This window comes from Carcharhinus amblyrhynchos, chromosome 25, assembly GCF_965287045.1.
Source record: "Carcharhinus amblyrhynchos chromosome 25, sCarAmb.v2.hapA, whole genome shotgun sequence".
Lineage (NCBI taxonomy): Eukaryota > Metazoa > Chordata > Chondrichthyes > Carcharhiniformes > Carcharhinidae > Carcharhinus > Carcharhinus amblyrhynchos.
Genome location: NC_137348.1, coordinates 5,295,802 through 5,320,501, shown reverse-complemented (window position 1 = coordinate 5,320,501; position 24,700 = coordinate 5,295,802). Strand labels below are relative to the sequence as shown.

Below are 24,700 nucleotides of genomic sequence, written 5' to 3'. Positions count from 1 at the left end.
AGTGACCCGGGTTCGATTCCCGGCTCGGGTCACTGTCCGTGCGGAGGCTGCACCTTCTCCCCGTGTCGGCATGGGTTTCCTCCGGGTGCTCCGGTTTCCTCCCACAGTCCAAAGGTGCACGGGTTAGGTGGATTGGCCGTGCGAGATTGACCCTCAGTGTCAGGGGAATTAGCAGGGTAAATGTTTGTGGTCAGTGCAGACCTGAATGGCCACTTCCTGCACTGTAGGGATTCTCTGACAGAGTGCCTCACTCAGGCCCGCAATGCCCACAAGAATAAGTAAAAGAAAAATCAGCAAATGTGTGGTATCTTATAAATATAAGAGTCTGTTTCTTTGAATAGAATTTTGTACAATCCCTATAGTGCAGCAGGAGACCATTCGGCCCATCACGCCTGCACCAATCACGATCCCACCCAGGCCCTATCCCCTTTACCCTAGCTAGCCCCCCCTGCCACTAAAGGGCAATTTGGCCAGGTGTGGCATTTACAGCAGAAAAACAGGCCATTCGGCCCAACTGCTACATGCTGGAGTTTATGCTCCATGTAAGACATTACTCCAGCTGGCCTCTCCTCCTCCTCCTGTCCCCCTTGTGTGTGTATCTGATTTCCCCTGAGAGACACGTGCGATTTACCTCAGTGGCCTCTCGTGAAGATATTCTTTCCCATCCCTAGGTTTTTACCTTCAGTGCTGGGTTTCTCTGAGAGCCTGCCGTTTGTCGCGATGACTCGGCCTCTGACTGAGTTTGAGACATTTTCCTTCCAGATTAAATTGCAAAGTGACCTTTTCCAGGTCTGTCATTGCGGTTTGCGTGTGTTAGCAACACACTGTGGGGAGCCTGTGTCCTCCTCCCTGGGGGAACTCTCTGCCACAGCCTCCTGAAGCCATAACATTTTATTTGTCCTTTTTTTATGGGAGAAATAGGAGCTGGAGTGGGCCATTTGGCCCATCGAGTCAGCATTGCTGTTCATAGAATCCTGCATTGCAGAAGGAGGCCATTCGGCCCATCGAGTCTGCACCAATCACAATCCCACCCATGTCCTATCCCCATGACCCCATGCATTTACCCTAGCTGGTCCCCCAGACACTAAGGGGCAATTTAGCATGGCCAATCCACCTAACTGTGGGAGAAAACTGGAGCGCTTAGAGGAAACCCACGCAGACACAGGGAGAACGTGCGGACTCTGCACAGACATTAACCCAAGCCGGGAATCGAACCCGGATCCCTGGAGCTGTGAGGCAGCAGTACCACCCAGATGTGCAGTTTAAGTTGATTGGCCATGCTTAATTGCCCCTTAGTGTCAGGGGGATTAGCAGGGTAAAACCATGGGGTTACGGGGATGAGGGTGGGATAGTAGTCGCTGCAGACTTGATGGGCTGAATGGCCACCTCCTGCACTGCAGGGATTCGATGATTCTGGGTCTGATCTCCCAGTCGCTGGTGAGGACACAGGAGGGAGGATTATTTACGTTGGGTAATAGGTTTAATGAAATATTTTTTTGTGAAGATAGTATCGGGGGAAGAGAGTGCTAATGTTCCTCTCCAGTTACCATGACAACTGGCTGCTGAGGGTGGAGTAAACGTGATTAAGGAGCAGGAATTGTAAATCACACGGGTATGACAGGCAGAATGTTGTACCTCGGTGTAATCGACACTGCGCCAACAGAGAGGTTCTGATTCTGTACCCAATCTTATTCACTTAACGCCAGGCAGATCATTAGAATTTTACATTGGAAAAATGGATTGGATTAAGTGTCTGTAAAGGTTGTTCCAAGCTCTTACAGTCTACGGTGTGAATGTACTCTCAAATTACTATTTTTTTAAAGAAATAACAGATCAACACATCTAATCCCGTCCGCATTGCAGGGCTGTGTTTATTTTTCAGTATTCAAAGCTGTGTTTTGTTACAGTATTATTCAGGGTGGCCCAGTGGGTTAGCACTGCTGTGCCAGGGACCCGGGTTCGATTCCCGGCTTGAGTCACTGTCTGCGTGGAGTGTGCACATTCTCCCCATGTCTGCGTGGGTTTCCTGCGGGTGCTCCGGTTTCCTCCCACAGTCCGAAAGATATACTGGTTAGGTTGATTTGGCCGTGCTAAAATTGCCCCTTAGTGTCAGGGGGATTAGCAGAGTGAATGTGTGGGGTTACAGGGGTGGGGCCTAGGTGGGATTGTGGTTGGGGCAGACTCGATGGGCTGAATGGCCTCCTCCTGTAGTGTCGGGATTCTAGGAAATTCAGAGGTTACTTCAGGTGACCCGTGCACAGTATTGCTTTCCAACATCCATCGTACTGGGTTGATTCAGTGCTGTCCTAGTCAGCCTCACATCTTCTGGCCCCGAGCTCACCCCCAACCAAAATATCAAATACACACCCCTCTCTCTCTCTCTCTCTCTCTCTCTGTCTCTCTCTCTCTTTCTCTCTCTCTCTCTCTCTCTCTCTCTCTCCCTCTCTCCCTCCCTCCCTCTCTCTTTCTCCCTCCCTCCCCCCCTCTCTCTCTCCAATGCACCTTACCCGCATGTCTTTCAGACTGTGGGAGGAAACTGGAGCACCCGGAGGAAACCCACGCAGACACGGGGAGAATGTGCAGGCTCCACACAGACAGTGACCCGAGCCGGGAATCGAACCCAGGTCCCTGGTGCAGTGAGGCAGCAGTGCTAACCACTGTGCCACCCCGGATAATTGGATAATCCTTTCCAAGAGCTGGTACAGCCGTAGCCGGCCAAATGGATCCCGGCGCGAGATTGTGTTATTATAGATCCTGTTAGTACAGAAGGAGGCCATTCGACCCATCGAGTCTGTATCGACAACAATCCCACCCAGGCCCTATTCCCATTGCTCCATACATTTGCCCTGGGAATTGCTTGATAGGGCAGACGCAGCACGGTTTCGTTAAAGGGAAGTCGTGTCTGACAAATTTACTGGAGTTCTATGAGGATGTGTCTAGGGCGGTGGATAGAGGAGAGCCGGTGGATGTGGTCTTTCTGGATTTTCAGAAGGCGTTTGACAAGGTGCCTCACAAGAGGTTATTGCAGAAGGTCAGGGGGCATGGAGTTGGGGGTAGGGTGTTAGCGTGGATAGAGGATTGGTTGTCAAATAGGAGGCAGAGAGTGGGGGTCAACGGGTGCTATTCGGATTGGCGGTTGGTGACTAGTGGAGTGCCCCAGGGGTCGGTGCTGGGGCCTCAGCTTTTTACCATTTATATAGATGATCTGGAGGAGGGAACCGAGTGTAGGGTGTCGAAATTTGCTGATGACACCAAGATTGGTGGAACGGCAAATTGTGCGGAGGGTGTGGAGAGTCTGCAGAAGGATCTAGATAGGCTGGGCGAATGGGCCAGGAAATGGCAAATGGAATTTAATGTTGGCAAGTGTGAGGTGGTCCACTTTGGTAGGAAGAATGGTAGGAAGGATTATTACTTACGTGGCGAAAAACTGCAGCAGGCGACGGTGCAGAGGGACCTCGGGGTCCTTGTGCATGAGTCGCAAAAACCCAGCTTGCAGGTGCAGCAGGTGGTCAGGAAGGCGAATGGGATGCTGGCCTTCATAGCGAGGGGGATTGAATATAAAAGTAGGGAGGTCTTGCTGCGGCTGTATAGGGCATTGGTGAGGCCGCAGCTGGAGTACTGTGTGCAGTTTTGGTTGCCGCACTTACACAAGGATGTTTTGGCCTTGGAGGGAGTGCAGAGGAGGTTTACTAGGCTGATACCGGAGTTGAGGGGGTTGAGCTATGAGGAGAGGCTGAATAAACTAGGCTTGTACTCATTAGGGTTTAGAAGAATGAGGGGAGATCTCATTGAGACGTATAAGATGATGAATGGGATGGATAGGATAGAGGTGGAGAGGCTCTTCCCGCTCAAAAAAGACAGTAGGACTAGGGGGCACAGCCTCAAGATAAAGGGGGGCGGTTTAGAACGGAGTTGAGGAGGAACTTCTTCACTCAAAGGGTGGTGAATCTCTGGAATTCTCTGCCCGTTGAAGTGGTGGAGGCTGCCTCGCTAAATATATTTAAGACGCGGGTTGATGGGTTTTTGATAAGAGAGGGGATTAAGGGTTATGGGGAGAGGGCGGGAATGTGGAACTGAGCCACAACAGATCAGCCATGATCTTATTGAATGGCGGGGCAGGCTCGAAGGGCTAGATGGCCTACTCCTGCTCCTATTTCTTATGTTCTTATTAAGGGGCAATTTAACACGGCCAGTCAAGCTAATCTTCACATCTTTGGACTACGGGAGGAAACCGGAGCACCCAGAGGAAACCCACGCAGACACGGGGAGAACATGCAGACCCCACACAGACGGTGAGCCGAGGCTGGAATCAAATCCAGATCCCTGGTGTTGAGGCAGTCGTGCTAACTACCATGCCAGCATAGTTACTGCCAGGGCTCGCTGTTTGTGAGCTCTTGGGTGTGGAGGCAGAGGGGAGGGGGTGTGCGTAACTAACTCCTCGGTTTGAGGCTTGTTGTCATGGATACTGGTGCTGGGAGACAGGATTGAGTGTTTTTCTCGGAATGGAGGGGGGTTATATGGGGGTGGGTATGTGTGTGTGCGTGGGGGATGTGGGGGGGTGGGGGGTAGATTGCTGGGAGTGGGTCAGTGCTCTCTGAAACAAGTTCACGAACCCCCTCTAACCCCCTCTCTTTACCCCCTCCAGGTGCTCGGATCGAGGAATTCCTTTACGAGAAGCTGGATCGGAAAATTCCCTCCCGGATCACCAATGGCGAGCTGTTAGGACAGTACATGATTGACGCTGCCAGCGAGTTTGGACCTGGGACCCCTTATGGTGAGTTCACCACCCGACTGAGAACACTCCTGAATACAGAGGCTGGGTCCCGTCACTGTGAGCCGTCACTCTGTCTGAGTCACAAGGTTCTGGGTTCAAGCCCCGCTCCTGGGCAGTGCTGAGGGGGTGCCGCACTGCCAATGGGGCAGTGCTGAGGGGGTGCCACACTGCCAATGGGGCAGTGCTGAGGGGGTGCCACACTGCCAACAGGTCAGTGCTGAGGGGGTGCCACACTGCCAACGGGGCAGTGCTGAGGGGGTGCCACACTGCCAACAGGTCAGTGCTGAGGGGGTGCCACACTGCCAATGGGGCAGTGCTGAGGGGGTGCCACACTGCCAACAGGTCAGTGCTGAGGGGGTGCCGCACTGCCAACAGGTCAGTGCTGAGGGGGTGCCACACTGCCAATGGGGCAGTGCTGAGGGGGGGGGGGCTGGGGGCAAGAACTGGGCAGCGGGGGAACTGGAAAATGGGCATTGGATGGTGTTACAATGGTTCTGAAAAAACAAGTTGGGATGCCCCAGTTATGTAGGTGCTATATAAATGCAAACATATTTTCAAAGGCAGAAAGGAAGATTTTCATTTGAACGGCGCCTGTCACAGAATGTCCCGACTCATTTTACAGCCAATTAAATCCTCCATTGAACAGTTGTCATGCGGCAGCCAAATAGTGCACAGTAAGATCCCGTGTGCAGATATTGATCAGATTGTGTATTTGTGCGGCACTCCCTCAGCACCGACCCCCCCTGACAGTGCGGCACTCCCTCAGCACCGACCCCCCCTGACAGTGCGGCACTCCCTCAGCACTGACCCTCTGACAGTGCGGCACTCCCTCAGCACTGACCCTCTGACAGTGCGGCACTCCCTCAGCACTGACCCTCTGACAGTGCGGCACTCCCTCAGCACTGACCCTCTGACAGTGCGGCACTCCCTCAGCACTGACCCTCTGACAGTGCGGCGCTCCCTCAGCACTGACCCTCTGACAGTGCGGCGCTCCCTCAGCACTGACCCTCTGACAGTGCGGCGCTCCCTCAGCACTGACCCTCTGACAGTGCGGCACTCCCTCAGCACTGACCCTCTGACAGTGCGGCGCTCCCTCAGCACTGACCCTCTGACAGTGCGGCACTCCCTCAGCACCGTGCTGTTACTGTGAGCCCATGGGGGTGAGTGCTGCCCCTGAGCTGTGGCGAGGTGTGAATCGGTGGCGGTGAGTGGTGATGCCCGGTGGCTTTTTAATTTGCCCAGGTGAGTTGCTCGATGTTGGCAGAGAAACGGATCTGTGTGATTGGCTGGACTGTGGGTTGGGGGTTAACGACTGCACGAGGTGCTGTTTTTATTTAGTGTTCATGCTGTCAATCTGCCTCCTGACTGTGAAAGTCTCAATGTCTGCGAGACGATGTTATCAGCTTCTGCGTACCATCTGTCTACGGGAAGGTGCAGAGCGGATGTGGGCAGGAGTAGGACGGGGTGGACGGAGATCTGCTGGCCAGAGCGTCCTCGCACTGAGCTGCTCCTGTGTCCTGGGGGGCAGGGTGGCCCCCAGGAATGTAGGGTGGCCACATTCGCTTGGTGTTACAGAGTAAATATCTGAAGATGCCAGGCCTTGGCAAAACACGTGATAACAAAATGTGACAGGGTGATTAGGTTGGGGGTCACTGTCCTGGGGCTTGGTCACTCACCCAGGGTTCAGGGGTCACTGTCCTGGGGCTTGGTCACTCACCCAGGGGTCACTGGGTGAAGTTAGGAGTCATTTCCAATCTCAGTCTGCAGTTCAGTAACCCAGGGAACGGTTGATAATTACAGATTCTCTGCTCACTGCAGGGGGGTGAGAATTGTTTCATTGTCCTACAGAAAGTGAAATAAAAATTGACGTGTGGAAATTAAAGGCAGCGTTCCAATGTGGAAGATCTGTAATTCTCCCGTTTTCCTCCGAAATCATTCCAAACGGCTGCGTTTTCGTGTTTTTGTTTTCCTTTGCCGTGAATTTAAAATCCACGGAAAGAGGATTATCCTTTTCCACATTCTGCTCATCCATCCTTCTGGGATTAGAACATCTTTTCCTGCCCTGCTTGCTGCAGCACCTTTTAGCCGGATCCCCAGGGGACGTTTATTAATAACTGCCGGAATAACTTAGAGCCAGCAGGACAGATGGAAAATGTACGTGGCTGTCGGGAGTTTAATGCATTGTAGATATTGAAAATATCCAAATGCGTTTGATCCCTCTCTCTCTCTTCGCCCCCGCCTCGCTCGCTCTCACGCCCACTCCCCCCTTCTGGCACAATTCGCTGGCACCCCTCCTTTCCCCTTCTGGGGGGCTGTCCTTTCCCCATCTGGGTTGGGGGGGCACCCCCCCCCCCCCCCAGCTATTATTCCAGTAAACCTAGACCATATCCACCCCACCCTCCGGCAGTACATCTTTCCTGGGGTCTGGGGTATAGACCGGCTCCCAGTAACTCCTGGTTTGATCCGACCAAGGTTTACAAAAGCTGTACCATAAACCCTACTCCCCTGTAATTAATGGGATAGGGTGAAAGGTTATGGGGAAAATCAGGATTCCCCTACTGAGTTGGATGATCAGCCATGATCATAATGAATGGCAGAGCAGACTCGACGGGCTGAATGGCCTCTTCCTGCTCCCATGTTTCTGTTGAATTAATCTTCTGGATATAGAGACCAACAAAAAGTTGCCTTTAAGATTATTTTCTGTACTGTTTGTGACATTTTAATGTGTATCTGCCCCCACCACCCTTTGGACCACTATTAGTTCACGTTTTTCACCCTTTAGAATTCTGTTCTAACTTTCTAGCTCCAAAAAGACGGACCTCATTTTTACCCCTGTTAAAATCCACTTGCCCCAATAGTTTTTAATTCATTAATGGGGTGTGCCTAGACCAGCATTCATTGCCCATCCCTGATGACCCTTCAGAAGGTGGTGGTGAGCTGCCGCCTTGAACCGTTGCAGCCCCTGTGGTGTAGGAACACCCTCAGTGCTATTAAGGAAGATGTTCTGGGATTTTGACCCGGCAACAGTGAAGGAGTGGCCGATAGATTTCCAAGTCAGGATGGTGAGGGGAACTTGCAGGTAGTGGAGTTGTCCCCAGCTACCTGCTGCCTCTTGTCTTTTGAGGTGGGTTTGGAAGGTGTTGTCGATGGAGCCTCAGTGAGTTCCGATAATGCATCTTGTAAGCTGAGTGTCGATGGTGGAAGGAGTGAAAGTTTGTGGATGGGGTGCTAATCAAACGGGTGGCCTTGTCCTGGATGGTGTTGAGCTCCTTGAGTGTTGGACTTTTGTCTATTATTTTATTTCTTCATGTAACGTTATGCTTCCCTCTGTACTGCTTTCAATCCCGCCTATCACCGTGTCACTGGAAAATATGGATTAGTAACTTCCAATTATCCTCACCTCACCACTGGCTGTTGTATCTTTAGTTGCCAAGGCCCCAGGCTCTAGTATTCCTCCCCAAACCCCTCCGCCTCTCTCCCCTTCCTTTCAGACATGTTTCTGTGACAGTTTTTGGTTGTTGACACTGACGCCACCTCATGCGGATTGGTGCCGAGCTTCCGTTTTGTAAGCGCTCTTGTGAAGTATCTCTGGGACGTGTTGCTAAGTGAAAGTTCTCTGTAAACGTGAAGTGTTGTCGCGGTGGAATTGCTGAGATAATGAATGTTGATCAATTTGAGTCAAAGATGACAAATCTTTTGTTGATGCAAGATCTTGGAAAGTATCTCAATGCTGCCAATAATAGCAGAAAATTCTGCATTTGCTGAAGAGATTTGTGTCATAGAAACACATTTGGCCCTTTGAGCCTGCTCCACCATTCATCATCCAACTCAATAGCCTAATCCTGCTTTCTCCCCATAACCTTTAATCCCATTCACCCCCAAGTTCTATATCCAGCTGCCTCTTGAATACGTTCAATGTTTTGACATCAACTCCTTCCTGTGGGAACGAATTCCACAGGCTCACCGCTCCTTGGGTGAAGAAATGCCTTCTCACCTCCATCCTAAATGGTCCTCCCCGAATCCTCAGACTGTGACCCCTGGTTGCCCATCATCAGGAACATCTTCCCTTGTCCAGTCCTGTTAGAATTATATAAGTCTGTATGAGATTTCCCCTCATTTGTCTGATCTCCAGTGAAAACGATCCTAACCTAGTCAATCTCTCCTCCAACATCAGTCCCACCATCCCCGGAATCAGCCTGGTAAACCTTCACTGCTCTCCCTCGAGAGCGAGAGCACCCTTCCTCAGAGAGAGTGTTAGAGGGAGACGTGCGTTCGTCTAGTGTCTTTGGTAACACCAGGACATCCCAAAGTGCGTCACGTCCAACCCCTGACAATGTTCGGTTTATTTCTCTGATGGGATTTTTTTAATATATCTGTTCAATGTTTGAAGAACGGAATGTTGAAGGTTGACGTTTGACCTGTGCCATTTCAGTGGAATCATTATCTAAAGGTGACTAGTTGTTCTTTTGCTCGGCCTTTGCTGAATTATTGATGTCTGCCTGACGACGAGGGCACTTTGTTCCGAGTCTGACGGCTGGGAATAAATCAGTGACAACTGCTCCTGATTACTGTCCATTAACCCATCCGGAGAGAGCAATATTGCAGAATAGAGAGACTTGTTGCTGAAGCTTTTTATCTTGCACTCATCAGGACAAACGCAAGAATACCAAATTTCAAACAATCGCAGTTTAAGAGGAAAGGGTGCTGATTGGTTGTCAAGTTGACGCTGATTGGCGGAGGGGTTGCTATGGAGAATATTTGTTCTGTGCAATTAGAGAACCGAGCTTGACTGCAACAATCCAATCACAAAGTCCAGTGGGAATGACTAGCCCTGAGTGCTCCGGTTTCCTTCCACACTCTCTAAAGATGTGCAGGTTAGGTTGATTGGCCGTGCTAAATTGCCCCTTAATGTCCCGGGATGTGTAGATTAAAGGGATTGGTGGGATAAATATGTGGGGTTATGGGGATAGGGCCTGGGTGGGATTGTTGTTGGTGCAGACTCAATGGGCCAAATGGCCTCCTCCTGCACTGTAGGGTTTCTATGACTAATGGGATCCTAGAAGACTCCCACATTATTTGTTGAATTAGTTACCCATTAGAGAAGCCCCTTTAGCCTGAGCTTGCAAAATCCTAGTAATTGTCCAGGCTTGAGATGATTCACATCTCTTTAACCTGTGATTGTCCCTCTCACTGTCTGTACCTGTAAAGACTCGCATTCCAACCATTATCTTGTAATTGAGTCTGTGTCTATATATGCCGTGTTTGTGAACCCAACTCTCTATCACCTGATGGAGTGGCACAGTGGTTAGCACTGCTGCCTCACAGCACCAGGGACATGGGTTCGATTCCCGCCTTGGGTCACCATCTGTGTGGAGTTTGCATGTTCTCCCCGTGTCTGCGAGGATTTCCTCCGGGTGCTCCGATTTCCTCCCACATTCTGAAAGATGCGCTGGTTCGGCGCACTGACCCGAACAGGCGCCAGAGTGTGGCGACTAGAGGAATTTCACAGTAACTTCATTGCAGTGTTAATGTAAGCCGTGCTTGTGACTAATAACTTTAACTTGAAGGAGCATTACTCTGAAAGTGCGTGATTCCAAATAAACCTGTTGGACTTTAACCTGGTGTTGAGAGACTTCTTACTGTACCCACCCCAGTCCAACACCGGCATCTCCACATCATTGAATTAGGGACGTGGAGGATTCTGATCCTGGGGGTGGGGCGGGATGCTGTGTGACAGGGAAGGGACCTTCCCTGAACCAAATCCCAGGAAAGGAAACCGGAATGGGGAGAAGTGGAAGAGGAGAGAGAAGAGTAGGACCAACACTGGGGGGGGGAAAGAGGAGTGAACGTTTCTAAATGCGATCGGGGAGCGATGGAAATAATGTCACTTCTTTAAATATTTCTTTATTGAACCAAACAAAACCTTGCGTCAGATTTTCCGCAGTTGCCGGTAAGTTTGTATGTTGCCACTGGCCATGTGTACAGTTGTAACGACATGTCCTCGTCTGGAAGGGAAGCGGACTGTTTAAAAGATAAAAGCAAATTACTGCGGATTCTGGAATCGGAAACCAAAAGAGAAAACACTGGAAAATCTCAGCGGGTCTGGCAGCATCTGGAAGGAGAGAAAAGAGCTGATGTTTCGAGTCCAGGTGACTCTTTAACAAAGATGCTACCAGACCTCATAGAATGAGGTTTGCAGCATGGAAACAGGCCCTTCAGCCCAACTTGTCCATGCTGCCCTTTTTTTAAGCCCCTAAGCTAATCCCAATTGCCCGCATTTGGCCCATATCCCCCTATACCCATCTTACCCATGTAACTATCTTAACACTTTTAAAAAGACAAAATTGTACCCACCTCTACTACTGCCTCTGGCAGCTTGTTCCAAACTCTCACCACCCTCTGTGTGAAAAAATTGCCCCTCTGGACCCTTTTGTACCTCTCCCCTCTCACCTTAAACCTCTGCCCTCTAGTTTTTGACTCCCCTACCTTTGGGGAAAAGATATTGACTATCTAGCTGATCTGTGCCCCTCATTATTTTATAGACCTCTATAAGATCACCCCTCAGCCTCCTACGCTCCAGGGAAATGCTGAGATTTTCCAGCTTTTTCTCCTTTAGTTTAAGATTCCAGCATTCCCAGTAATTTTCTTTTATGGAAAGTGGGAGATATTTATACAGTGGGGTAAGGGAATGAAAGATGAGTCAAAGCCACAAAAGCGAGGGGAAAGTCTGCTAATGGCAGCCCAGAGAGAGAATGGAAGGTGTGAATGGCCAGAGGGCAGAGAAGCTGAAATGAGAGGGTGAACTGTGACGGATGAAGATATGGGGGGAGGGAGAGAGAGAGCAGATTGTTAAACCTTGTTGTGTTAGTCTGAAAACTGGGATGTGACAGGCCAGACAGAGTGATAAGCCTGTGCTGTAACCTGATTGCGTCTGGTTGATGTGTAACAGACAATTAACCTCCGGGAAACTGCTTCAGCTGAGATTGTGTGCTCTGTGGGAGATATCCCTGACCAGACTCCTCCACCTGGCACGGACAAGGTCTGACTTTCTTCAGCTGGCATTTTTTTAGCCAGTTCCTTAACCCTTCTCAGTTACTGTGTCTTCTGTACAGTTCCTTGTGTTGCTTCCAAGATTAATCTTTTCCTGTGAAGGATTACGACTGAGTGGAATGAGAAAAATCTGTCTCCGCTAACAGCCGGATCCGAGCCAGAGAAGAAATGAGATTTGTTTTTGACACATCGGGTTCGTAGAATCCCTACGGTGCAGAAGGTGGCCATTCAGCCCATCGAGTCTGCGCCAACCACAATCCCACCCAGGTTCTATCCCCATAACCCCATGCATTTACCTGAGCTAGTCCCCACCCCCCCTGACACAAAGGGGCAATTTTAGCATGGCCAATCCACCTAACCTGCACATCTTTGGACTGTGGACGAGCAAAGAACAACACAGCGCAGGAAACTGGCCCTTTGGCCCAACAAGCCCACACCGCCATTTTAACACCCAGTGAGCGCCTCATTCCAATCCTCCTCCTACCTATGACCATTGCATATGCCTCTTGGACTCCACAATAAAGGGGTGCGACTTTAGAGAATTATATGTGCACCAGATTGAGGGAGGTCTAATTTAGGGACAATTTGTTAACACCAATCAGCCTAAAAGCACGTTTTTGGGGTGTGGGAGGAAACCGGAGCACCCGGAGAAAACCCACACAGACACGGGGAGACTGTGCAAGCTCCACACAGACAGTGACCCCAGCCGGGAATCGAACCCGGCTCCCTGCTGCTGTGGAGGCAGCAGTGCCAACCACCGGAGATCTGGAACGCCCTGACTGAAAGGGCAGCAGATTCTGAGTAACTTTCAGAGAAGAGCTGGATAAATATTTGAAAAGGAAGATATTGCTGAACCAGGGGAAAGTGGGATTAATTGGATAGCTCTTTCAAAGAGCTGGCATAGGCACAATGGGCTAAATGGCCTCCTCCTGCACTGTGTGTACCTATGGTGATAGGGCATGGATTTATAAGGGCTGGGGCAGGCCGTGTGGTGCTGTGAATAGTGTCTCTGCTGCAGGACCAGAAGCTTAGGTTCGATTCCCACTTCAGGATACTGAATCTGTGTTCGTAATGTGGCCAAAATGCTCGATTATCAGCCTGTAAATCTTCCCAAGACACCTGAGGGAAGGCAGTAAGAGTGGGGGAGAGAAGTTTATTTATTAACGTCACAAGTAGGCTTATATTAACAGTGCAATGAAGTTACTGTGAAAACCCCCTAGACGCCACACTCCGGCACTTATAAGGGTTACACTGAGGGTGAATTTAGCACGGCCAATGCACCCTAACCAGCGCGTCTTTCAGACTGTGGGAGGAAACCCACGCAGACACGGGGAGAACATGCAAACTCCACACAGGCAGTGACCGGAGCCGGGAATCGAACCCGGGTCACTGGTGCCTGTGAGGGGTCAGTGCTAACCACTGTGCCACCCGTTATACGCGCGTGTGTGTATCTGAGTAAATGCGCATTCTCCCTGCTCGCTTTTGCAAGTTGAGTCTGTCACACAATGAGGATAATTAAAGCCTACCAACATTCGGATAATAAGATAAGTAGCTGGATTATTGCTGTGGGCTTGACCGGCACAGACAGGACTGATCCCAGTTCCCAGTCCGAGCTCTCGAGTCGCAGAAGCTCCATCTCTCAGAAGCACCTCCTGGGCAGCTGATTAAAGAACCAACACTTATAAAATTCCACTGAGAACATCTTTCCTTGTGATTCCAACAGGAGGCTGTTTTTTTCTGGAAATTAAATTATTTTTTTTGCTGCACACAAATGTAGATGACTGGAACCAAAAGAGAAAATGCTGGAAAATCTCAGCGGGTCTGGAAGGAGAGAAAAGAGCTGACGTTTCGAGTCCAGATGACACTTTGTCAAAGCTAAAAGGCAGAGAAAGTGGGAGATATTTATACGGCAGGGGGAGAGAATGAAAGATGAGTCATAGCCACAAAAACAAGGGGAAAGGCTGCTAATGGCAGCTCAGAGAGAGAACTTAGCTTCGACAAAGGGTCATCTGGACTCGAAACTTCAGCTCTTTTCTCTCCTCACAGAGGCTGCCAGACCCGCTGAGATTTTCCAGCATTTTCTCTTCTGATTCCAGATTCCAGCATCCGCAGTAATTTATGTAGGTGAGTGGGACTGCCATGTATGTGTGCGTGAGAACAGTACAGGGCAGAAGGAGGCCATTTGGCCCATTGTGACTGTGTTAGCTCTGTTGTGAGCTATCCAGACCAGTTTTACCTGTTTCTCGTACAGTTGAAGATCTATTGGTTTAATTTTGATTTTTCGATTGCGTTTCTCCCTTTCCATTCCCTCACTTTCTCCAATGGCTTCACCTGTAGCCCAACTAATTTCTCCTTTATAAATATTTAACAATTCCTTTTGATTATTGCTTTTGACTCCATCAGTCTTTCAGGCAGCAAGATCACAAAAATTTACCGTGTAAAATAAAAAATCTCCACATTCCTTCCGATTCTTTGAGTCATTATATAAACTCCACCGTCTGGTGACAGATCCTCCCGAGTTTCTGTCCTTTGACTCTCTCTGGATATATATTATTGATGGATAAAGCAGCATTGCGTGAATTGGTGACATTTAGGAGGATTAATAGCCAACATTTTGTTTTACCGCTAACGAAAGGGAAATCCCTAAGGTGCAGTTAGAGAACAAACCTCCGCACTTGCAGCTACAACAAGGCATCTGCCAAACCTTGTGGAAATTAACTTGAAGCATTTTCTTCAGCCCGGTTGAGTTAATCTTCATTTTCCTGATGGCACTTTGGCAGTGAGAGCGATGGGGAGCTGGAACTTACTTCACATCTTTCATTCAACATAAAAATTCATTATTTCTGAAATGTTGGGACGCTGTAGCTGTGTCCATTTCTCTGGCATTCTAATAGCGCAGCACCCACTAGCCAAATGGATGTTTTAACCTCGTTCTCTCCCCTCCTGATCCCTGGAATGAAGAGCCTGTAGTTTGAGGAACAGTTGAGGACTCGGGGTCTGTACTCATTGGAGTTTAGAAGGATGAGGGGGATCTTATTGAAACTTAGAGGATACTGTGGGGGTCTGGATAGAATGGACATGGAGAGGATGTTTCCACTAGAAGGAGAAACTAGAACCAGAGGGCACAACCTCAGGCTAAAGGGACGATCCTTTAAAACAGAGATGAAGAGGAATGTCTTCAGCCAGAGAGTGGGGAATGTGTGGAACTCTTTGCCGCAGAGGAGGCCGGGTCATTGAGTGTCTTTAAGACAGAGATAGATAGGTTCCTGATTAATAAGGGGATCAGGGGTTATGGGGAAAAGGCAAAAGAATTGGGATCAGAAAAATATCAGCCATGATTGAATAGTGGAGCCTCCTCCAGCCCTACGATCCTCCTAGATATCTGCGCTCCTCATATTCCGACCTCTTGCACATCTGCCAGTTGCCTAGGTCCCAAAGACCTGGAATTCTCTTTGTAAAATTCCTGGCTTCTCCAGATTCTCCACCCTTCTTTAAGACACTCCTTAAAACCTACCTGTCTGATTAAGCTTTTGATCCCCATCCTGATAGCTCTGGTTCCATGGCTCAGAGTCTAATCTTTGATAACATTACAGTCAAACACCTCGGGATGTTTTACCGGATTGTGCTATCTGAATGCAAGCTATTTTCATGGAGTTGATTTGTGGAACTGGAGCAGATCAGAACCTCTGCCTGCCCCTCACAGTCCGTTGTGGAATTCTAACAAGCTATTCCACCGGGTGCTGCGGACTCTGGTTCACTAATCATTCCCATTCACAGAATCCCTAGAGTGCAGAAGGAGACCGTTCAGCCCATCGAGTCTGTACCGGCCACAATCCCATCCAGGCCCTATTCCTGTAATCCCACACATTTACCCTGCTAATCCCGTGACACTAAGGGGCAATTTACCACGGCCAATCAGCCTAACCCGCACATCTTTGGATTGTGGGAGGAAACCGGAGCACCCGGAGGAAACCCACGCAGACACGGGGAGAATGTGCAAACTTTGCAGAGGCAGTGGCTCAATGTTGGAATTGAACACAGGTCCCTGGCGCTGCGAGGCAGCAATGCTAACCACTGTGTCACTCCATGTCATTGAGCTGAATAGTATCTGATTAACCCACTTGATTGGAACCACATCTATAAACATTCACTCCCTCCACCACCGATGTTCAGTAGCAGCAGTGTGTACCATCTACAAGATGCACTGCATCAACTCATCAAAGATCCTTAGACAGAACCTTCCAAACCCACCACCACTTCCATCTAGAAGGACAAGGGCAGCAGATACATGGGGAACACCACCTCTAAGTTCCCCTCCAAGCCACTCACCATCCTGTCTTGGAAATATATCACTGTTCCTTTGCAGTTACTGGGTCAAAATCCTGGAACTCCCTCCCTAACAGCATTGTGGGTCACCCACAGACCAGCGATTCCAGAAGGCAGCTCACCACCACCTCCTCAAGGGCAACTAGGGATGGGCAATAAATGCTGGCCCACCCAGCGATGCCAATGTCCCACGAATGAATGAAAAGAAGCTTCCTGCATCACCGGAGCCTGTACCGTGAGCGAGTACATTCACTGGTCTGAGATCAACACAGGCCTTCATCTCCCAAAACCGTGAGGGTAGGTTTTTTATCTACAAGCCAATTCCGTTCTTTGGTTCTATTGCCTGAAGCTCCCGGTGATCTGTTGGGTTGGAGCGGCCATGGATGGTTTCTTCTTCCCGGCAGTGAGTCCAGGTACAGAGAGAGGACTCGGGAATGCTGGGGGTCAGGGGGAACGATGGCAGCCGCTGTGCTTTCGTTTCTATCAGTTTTCAGCAGCACACGGGCGATGCTTGGTGTAAACGGCCGTCATGTGGGCTGGAGTTAATGGAACACAGCTTGGGCCTAATTGATATCTCGATTCCAGCCGCTGAGTGCTTTAATACGGGCTTCCGTCATTTCTGCTGGAGCTAATGATATTTTATTCAGGAGGGACGGTGGCACAGTGGTTAGTGCTGCTGCCTCTCAGCACCAGGGACCCGGGTTCAATTCCCAGCTTGAGTCACTGTCTGTATGGAGTTTGCACATTCTCCCCGTGTCTGTGTGGGTTTCCTCCAGGTGCTCCGGTTTCCTCCCATAGTCGGAAGTTAGGTGGATTGGCCATGCTAAATTGCCCCTTAGTGTCAGGGGGACTAGCTAGGGTAAATGCATGGGTAGATAGGTTTCTGATAGACAGGGGATTAAGGGTGAAGGGGAGAAAGCGGGAAAGTGGAACTGAACCACTATCAGATCAACCATGATCTTATTGAATGGCGGGGCAGGCTCGAGGGGCTCGATGGCCTACTCCTGCTCCTATTTCTTATGTTCTTTGTGCGGTTAGGGCCTGGATGGGATTGTACTCGGTGCACACTTTTTGGGCTGAATGGCTGCCTTCTGCACTGTAGAGGTTCTATGATTCTACCATTCTCTCGCTAATACAGCGATGTGCGCTGTAGTACCGCACTAACAGTGCCGTGTACCCTCTGCCCCCTCACTGGATGGGTATTTATTGGTTTCACACAAAAGTCTTTGGGTTTCTACAGACCCAGAGGAAAGGCTGAGTTACAGCCCTGTGGTGACTGCCCTCCACTGGCTCCCAGTTCAAACATCTCAATTCCTTTTGATTTTGATTTGATTTATTATTGTCACATGTATTAGTATACAGTAAAAAGTATTGCTTCTTGCCTGCGATACAGACAAAGCATACCGTTCATAGAGAAGGAAAGTAGAGGGTGCAGAATGTAGTGTTACAGTCAGAGCCAGGGGGTGTGGAGAAAGATCAAGTTAATGTGAGGTAGGTCCATTCGAAAGTCTGACAGCAGCAGGGAAGAAGCTGTTCTTGAGTCGGTTGGTACGTGACCTCAGGCTTTTGTATCTTTATCCTGACGGAAGAAGGCAGGAGAGAGAATGTCCGGGGTGTGTGGGGTTCTTGATTATGCTTTTCCAAGGCAGTGGAAATGGGTGGGAGGTTGATTTGGAGCCTTTATAGTTTCTTACGGTCTTGAGCAGAGTAGGAGCCGTTCCAAGCTGTGATACAACCAGAAAGAATGGTTTCAATGGTGCATCTGTACAAATTGGTGCGAGTCGTAGTGGACGTTCCAAACTTCCTTCGCCTCCTGAGTAGACAGGGGCTTGTCCTTGTCTACGCTGCCTGAAGTCGATGACAATCTCCCTTCGTTTTGTTGACATTGAGGGAGAGATTATTGGCGTCGCAGCAGTTCACCAAACACTCTATCTCGTTCCTGTACTCCGCCTTGTCAATGTTTAACATCCATTCATTATTTTTAACCCCTTCCCCCACCCATGCCCTCACACGCCCTCCCCACCCCACAACACACACACCAACTCCCCCCCCGGCCCCAGGAGGGTCAGTACTGAGGGAGTGCCGCACTGTCAGAGGGTCGGTGCTGAGGGAGTGCCGCACTGTCAGAGGGTCGGTGCTGAGGGAGTGCCGCACTGTCAGAGGGTCAGTGCTGAGGGAGTGCCGCACTGTCAGAGGGTCGGTGCTGAGGGAGTGCCGCACTGTCAGAGGGTCAGTGCTGAGGGAGTGCCGCACTGTCAGAGGGTCGGTGCTGAGGGAGTGCCGCACTGTCAGAGGGTCAGTGCTGAGGGAGTGCCGCACTGTCAGAGGGTCAGTGCTGAGGGAGTGCCGCACTGTCAGAGGGTCAGTGCTGAGGGAGTGCCGCACTGTCAGAGGGTCAGTGCTGAGGGAGTGCCGCACTGTCAGAGGGTCAGTGCTGAGGGAGTGCCGCACTGTCAGAGGGTCGGTGCTGAGGGAGTGCCGCACTGTCAGAGGGTCGGTGCTGAGGGAGCGCCGCACTGTCAGAGGGTCGGTGCTGAGGGAGCGCCGCACTGTCAGAGGGTCGGTGCTGAGGGAGCGCCGCACTGTCAGAGGGTCGGTGCTGAGGGAGCGCCGCACTGTCAGAGGGTCGGTGCTGAGGGAGCGCCGCACTGTCAGAGGGTCGGTGCTGAGGGAGCGCCGCACTGTCAGAGGGTCGGTGCTGAGGGAGCGCCGCACTGTCAGAGGGTCGGTGCTGAGGGAGCGCCGCACCGTCAGAGGGTCGGTGCTGAGGGAGCGCCGCACCGTCAGAGGGTCGGTGCTGAGGGAGTGCCGCACCGTCAGAGGGTCGGTGCTGAGGGAGCGCCGCACCGTCAGAGGGTCGGTGCTGAGGGAGCGCCGCACCGTCAGAGGGTCGGTGCTGAGGGAGCGCCGCACCGTCAGAGGGTCGGTGCTGAGGGAGCGCCGCACCGTCAGAGGGTCGGTGCTGAGGGAGCGCCGCACCGTCAGAGGGTCGGTGCTGAGGGAGCGCCGCACCGTCAGAGGGTCGGTGCTGAGGGAGCGCCGCACCGTCAGAGGGTCGGTGCTGAGGGAGCGCCGCACCGTCAGAGGGTCGGTGCTGAGGGAGCGCCGCACCGTCAGAGGGTCGGTGCTGAGGGAGTGCCGCACCGTCAGAGGGTCGGTGCTGAGGGAGTGCCGCACTGTCAGAGGGTCGGTGCTGAGGGAGTGCCGCACTGTCAGAGGGTCGGTGCTGAGGGAGCGCCGCACTGTCAGAGGTGCTGTCTTTTGGATAAGACTTTAAACTGAGACGGGGGGGGGGGGGTGCACCCTGTTGTCTTGGGGCCAGTATTTATTCCTTGACCCACAATCGTAGGAACAGATTATCTGATCATTTACCAGCTGGCTGTTTGTGGGATCTTGCTGTGCACACACACACACACTGGCTGCTGTTTTTCCTGCATTACAACAGCGAACACACCTTTATTTTTACCTTCTTCATTAGCTGCAAACGGCTTTGGAATGTTACAGGGTGCAAATTCTTTCCCTTACGTGAAGCTGGCGGGATATTGTTGGGGACGGGACACAGAGAGTGAATCCTGGGGGAGGGGAGAGTTGGGCTCCAGCCCAGTCCTGGTACATTTGGTAATGGGAACCTTTTGTCAATCGAGAATTCTGATGTCCTTTTTATTTACTTACTTGATTTGCATAATGGATTAAGTTCAGACAGCGTTTGATTTAGAAGCTCGTCTTTGCCATTCCGATTTAATAAACGTTGCATTAAATTACTGTATTGCTGGGATCTTTCTGCCTGCGCGTGTCAGCAAGATTGAATAAGAACTTTCAAGTTGCAGGGTGTGTTTTGTTGTGGGAGGCCTTTTGGGAGCCAGGTTTGTGACAAATCGCGAAAGGATGGAATGGTTTGGAAATCTGGGCCGGAATTCTCCCCAAAATATTCTAAACGTTGAACCTGCAGGAAAACTGGAGTAATTCACGCTGGTTTTTTTTCAGTGGGAGGTCAGACTAGAACCTCCCACCCTCTGCACGGATTTCAGGGGGTGAGGCCTACTCCTGTATGGGAGGCTAAAACCGGTGAGACTCTGCACATGCGCAATGGCCCCCTGAGCTGTCAGTCTCCCAATTGCTGGCCAACCCTGGACCCCCACAGTGTTGCCCCCCCAAAATCCCCGTCTGGACCGTTTACCCCCAGTGGGAGCGATGCCACATTCTCTGGCCAAAGGCGTTTCTCCTGAATTCCGGATAGATCCGATCAGTGCCTGCTGCACGTTAATGGCCCCCGGTTTGGTGAGGAAGGTGGCTCCTCCTCACCAATGGAATCGTTTCATTCCCGTGTTTATCCTGGACAAACCCTCTCCAAGCTCCTATCGGCTCAGCCCCTCGGCCTGTAGAGCGTAGGCCTCAGCTACTTCAATCCCACAGAATACTAAAAACCCAAATATGGGCAATATTGAAACTCTATGACACTGAGGTTAATTAAATTATAACCCCCTGCCCCAAAACAACCCCCCCCCCCCAAAAAACGGTCAACTGCCTCCCCTCACCCCTTCCCATCGAACAGTACTCTTCACTGAGTTCCGCTCACACTGTGCCGTGTCCCGCGGTGGATGTGCCAAGGCTCCGAGTTTGTCAGGGACATGAACGGTGTTATTAACACGGTCAAACTGTGCAGAGACCGGCTGCCCTAGAATCGCCCCCCCCACCCCCCCGAGTTACCCGGGGGCACCCCTTCCACCCACCCCTGGGTTAGGCCTTGTACCCGGATCCCCGGGTGCTGTGAGGTGGCGGTGATAACCACCGTGCCACCTCAGGGAGGACTCCACTCCCTGGGGTGTTTACCCATCCTCAATCCCCATTGGTCCACTAAGCCAGCTGACCCTCCCCCCCCAGCTGGGTCACCCTTTTAAAGGGACAGTGGGGGGGGGCAGTTACGTGTGTGTCACCCTCTGCAATCTTGTGGCCCTCAGGTAGCACGCTGATCAAGGTTGGCGAGGCGCAGAGACGCCTGGGAGCTGCGGATCGGGATTTCATCCAGTCCTCCATGATTAACTTCCTGACGCCTCTCCGGAACTTCCTGGAGGGAGATTGGAAGACCATTTCGGTGAGTTTTTATGCGATTTCCCGCGCGCTATCTGATATTCCTCATGGTCCTTCGGTCTCCAGCCACCTCCCCCGACCCAAACCCGCACCATTTCTGAGATTTCTGAGAATGGGATGCTGGCCTTCATAGCGAAGGGGATTGAATATAAAAGTAGGGAGGTCTTGCTGCAGCTGTATAGGGCATTGGTGAGGCCGCAGCTGGAGTACTGTGTGCAGTTTTGGGCGCCGCACCTGCGCAAAGATATTTTGGCCCTGGAGGGAGTGCAGAGGGGGTTTACTAGGCTGATACCGGAGTTGAGGGGGTTGAGCTATGAGGAGAGGCTGAATAAACTAGGCTTGTACTAGTTAGAGTTTAGAAGAATGAGGGGAGATCTCATTGAGACGTATAAGATGATGAATGGGATGGATAGGATAGAGGTGGAGAGACTCTTCCCGCTCAAAAAAGACAGTAGGACTAGGGGGCACAGCCTCAAGATAAAGGGGAGGCGGTTTAGAACAGAGTTGAGGAGGAACTTCTTCACTCAAAGGGTGGTGAATCTGTGGAATTCTCTGCCCGTTGAAGTGGTGGAGGCTGCCTCGCTAAATATTTTTAAGAAGCGGGTTGATGGGTTTTTGATAAGAGAGGGGATTAAAGGTTATGGGGAGAGGGTGGGAAAGTGGAACTGAGCCACGACAGATCAGCCATGATCTTATTGAATGGCGGGGCAGGCTCGAGGGGCTAGATGGCCGACTCCTGCTCCTATTTCTTATGTTCTTATGTTCTTATTTGATGCCTCCCTCTGGAGGTGAGGAGCCCCCTCTCGGTGTTTAGTAAATATTTCCAATTCTTGGTACTTGGGAACTGACTTTAATCTGTGGACAAGCCCTCAAAAACCCGCCTTCTCCACTCTTCCCTTTCGTTTTTTTTAAACGATTTGGTTTAGGTCTTCCAGGAGGAGGCCATTCTGCCCATCCAACCAATGCCAGCTCCCAAGCTGATCACCACTGTTCCATTGAGTGTGGGGAGGAGGAGAAAGACAGAGAGAGGGAGGGGAGAGGTGGAACGAGGTGTAGGGAGGGAATTTCGGAGTAAAGAAGCCCGGCAGTTGATGGTACGACTGTCGTTAGTGGTTGTGATTAAAAACTGGTTACGATTAGATTCCGAGTTTCTTTGGGGATTGAGGGAATGCTGATCCTATAGAATTCCTGGCCTCTCACTCTGAGCTTTGTCCTACAGATTCTCCCGAGGGTCTAACTTCAGGATTAGTGGGGCTCCCTCTCACCCCTGAGTCACACTCCGGAGTCCTGAGCAGTGATCCCACTCCGACACTCACGGGGGAGTGCAGCACTGCCGTCTGCTCACTGAGGCATTACACCGAGGCCTTGTCCGCCTCTCGAGGGGGCGTCAAAGATCCCTTGGTGCTATTGGGAAGAAGCAAAGGAGAGTTATTCCTGTTGGCCAATACTAATCCCTCGCCCAGCCTCAGTCTAAACCAATTATCCAATCATGTAGGATCGTAGAATCCCTACAGTGCAGAAGGAGGCCATTTGGGCCATCGAGTCTGCACTGACCACAACCCCAATCCCCATAACCCCATGCATTTACCCTAGCTAGTCCCCCCTGACACTAAGGAGCAATCCCCCTGATCCAAGTATGGGATCTTGCTTGGCGCAATTTTGACTGCTGTAAATCCTTACGAGTGACCGCACTGGTACGTCACTGGCTGCAGCCCACTTTGAGAGACCACGTAGGGTGCTATATAAATGTAAGTTCCTTCAGTGATGGGGAAAGAGCCCGTGAGGCAAAGAGACGGGCCTGGGGGAGGCCGGAGGCGGTGAGGCGAGGCCGGGCCTGAGAATGTGTCGGGGGAATGACCGGGAGGAGGCGAAGTGAGAGAGTGCAGTTAATGCGGGTGCCTCCTCTGTTTCTGTGTTGGAATGTTCTAGAAGGAGAGAAGACTTCTGGAGAACAGGCGACTGGACTTGGATGCCTGCAAGGCCCGGTTAAAGAAGGCCAAGACGGCTGAGGCCAAGGCAGCAGTACGTGATTCCCTTTTCCACCCCATCCCTAAGGATCCCTTAACTCTCCCTGGTGTCACGGCAACAAGGTGCACGGCTTAAAATCCAGCCAGGAAGTGGGAATCTGACCCGGAGACAGCGGAGAGCCCGTCGCTACGTTGTGCCAACTGGGAGAGTTAATGTTCTTGCATGAATCTCTCGCTCTCTCTTTCTGCTTTGTTGTTGAATAACGTTCTGCCTTTAACTCAGTTCCGCGAGTTATATTGTCTTAAACCTTCTTACTGACCAATGTTCTTTTTCTGTTGCTGTGCGCAGTGTGAGGGAGAAGTGAGTACATGTTGGCTGAATTGCTACTTTCTCTGATCTAGTTTTCCGTAACGTTCTAGAAGGATTTTTGATAAATATATATAAATATTTCGGAGAGGGAGGGAAGGAAAGAAAGACGTTTTCGACTCATTCGTGACCTGAGCCCTTCGGCGCAGTTGGAATCTCCTCAGAACCAACCATCGCAACGCAAGCTGCGTGTTCTACTAGTGACTGAGTTAACAGTCCCATCCCGTGTGTGTGTGCGTGTGCGTGTGCGTGTGCGTCTCTGTTGTCTGCCGTGTCAGTAACGTTGCCTTGGGGCTGGCCGGGCGGTTGGGTTTAGTTGGAGATGTGCTGGAAACTGAGATTAGTTTTTGTCACAGACGCTAACTTAGAATTTGAGATTCCCCCCCCAACCCCCAACCTCCCTTTTTGTTTTATTTACACCTTTTGAGTGTGGAGATCTTCTATTTTTTAAAGTTTATTTATCAGCGTCGCAAGTTAGGCTTACATTAACGCTGCAGTGAAGTTACTGTGAAAATCCCCTAGTTGCCACACTCTGGCACCTGTTCGGGTTACACTGAGGGAGAATTTTGCACGGCCGATGCACTTAATCCCCACCTCTTTCAGACTGTGGGGGGAAACCCACCCGAGCATAGAACACAGAACATTACAGCGCAGTACAGACCCCTCGGCCCTCAATGTTGTACCGACCAGTGGAACCAATCTAATGACCCTCTAACCTAAACTATTCCAATGTTTATCCATATGCTAATAGATGACACGGGGAGAACATGCAGACTCCGCACAGACAGTGACCCAAGCCGGGAATCGAACCTGGCGCTGTGGGGCAGCAGTGCTAACCCACCGTGGCCACCCGCCTGTAACTGCGATCAGTGTTGTGATTTATCGCCCAGCTTGGTGGTGGAGAATAGGGAGGGTGGAGGGAGAAACCATGGTTGTACAGCCTCACACTGCGGTGTCGTTTGGAGAAGCTAACTCCTGTTGCGTAGGTCACCTCCCCTCCCTCCCCTCCCCCCCACCCCCACTCCCTCCCCCCGTCTGTCAGTGTTCACCGTCAAAGTTGGAAATGGAATATTTCCCGATGTCGTCTCCCTCCTTCTCACCCCGTTTATTTCTTTTGCCCTCTTTGTG

The 24,700-nt window shown here is 51.0% G+C and overlaps 1 protein-coding gene across 4 annotated transcripts in view; it reads left to right on the top strand.

Moving 5' to 3' along the window:
• LOC145358372 (endophilin-B2-like) overlaps window positions 1-24,700 on the top strand; it is an 85,883-nt gene that overhangs the window by 29,945 nt on the left and 31,238 nt on the right. For all 4 annotated transcript variants that reach the window (XM_080212371.1, XM_080212369.1, XM_080212372.1 and 1 more), the window contains exons 3-5: window positions 4,646-4,774; window positions 21,109-21,242; window positions 23,168-23,260. In XM_080212371.1, coding sequence (XP_080068497.1) covers window positions 4,646-4,774; window positions 21,109-21,242; window positions 23,168-23,260 — 356 coding nt within the window. The remainder of the gene's footprint in view (window positions 1-4,645; window positions 4,775-21,108; window positions 21,243-23,167; window positions 23,261-24,700) is intronic.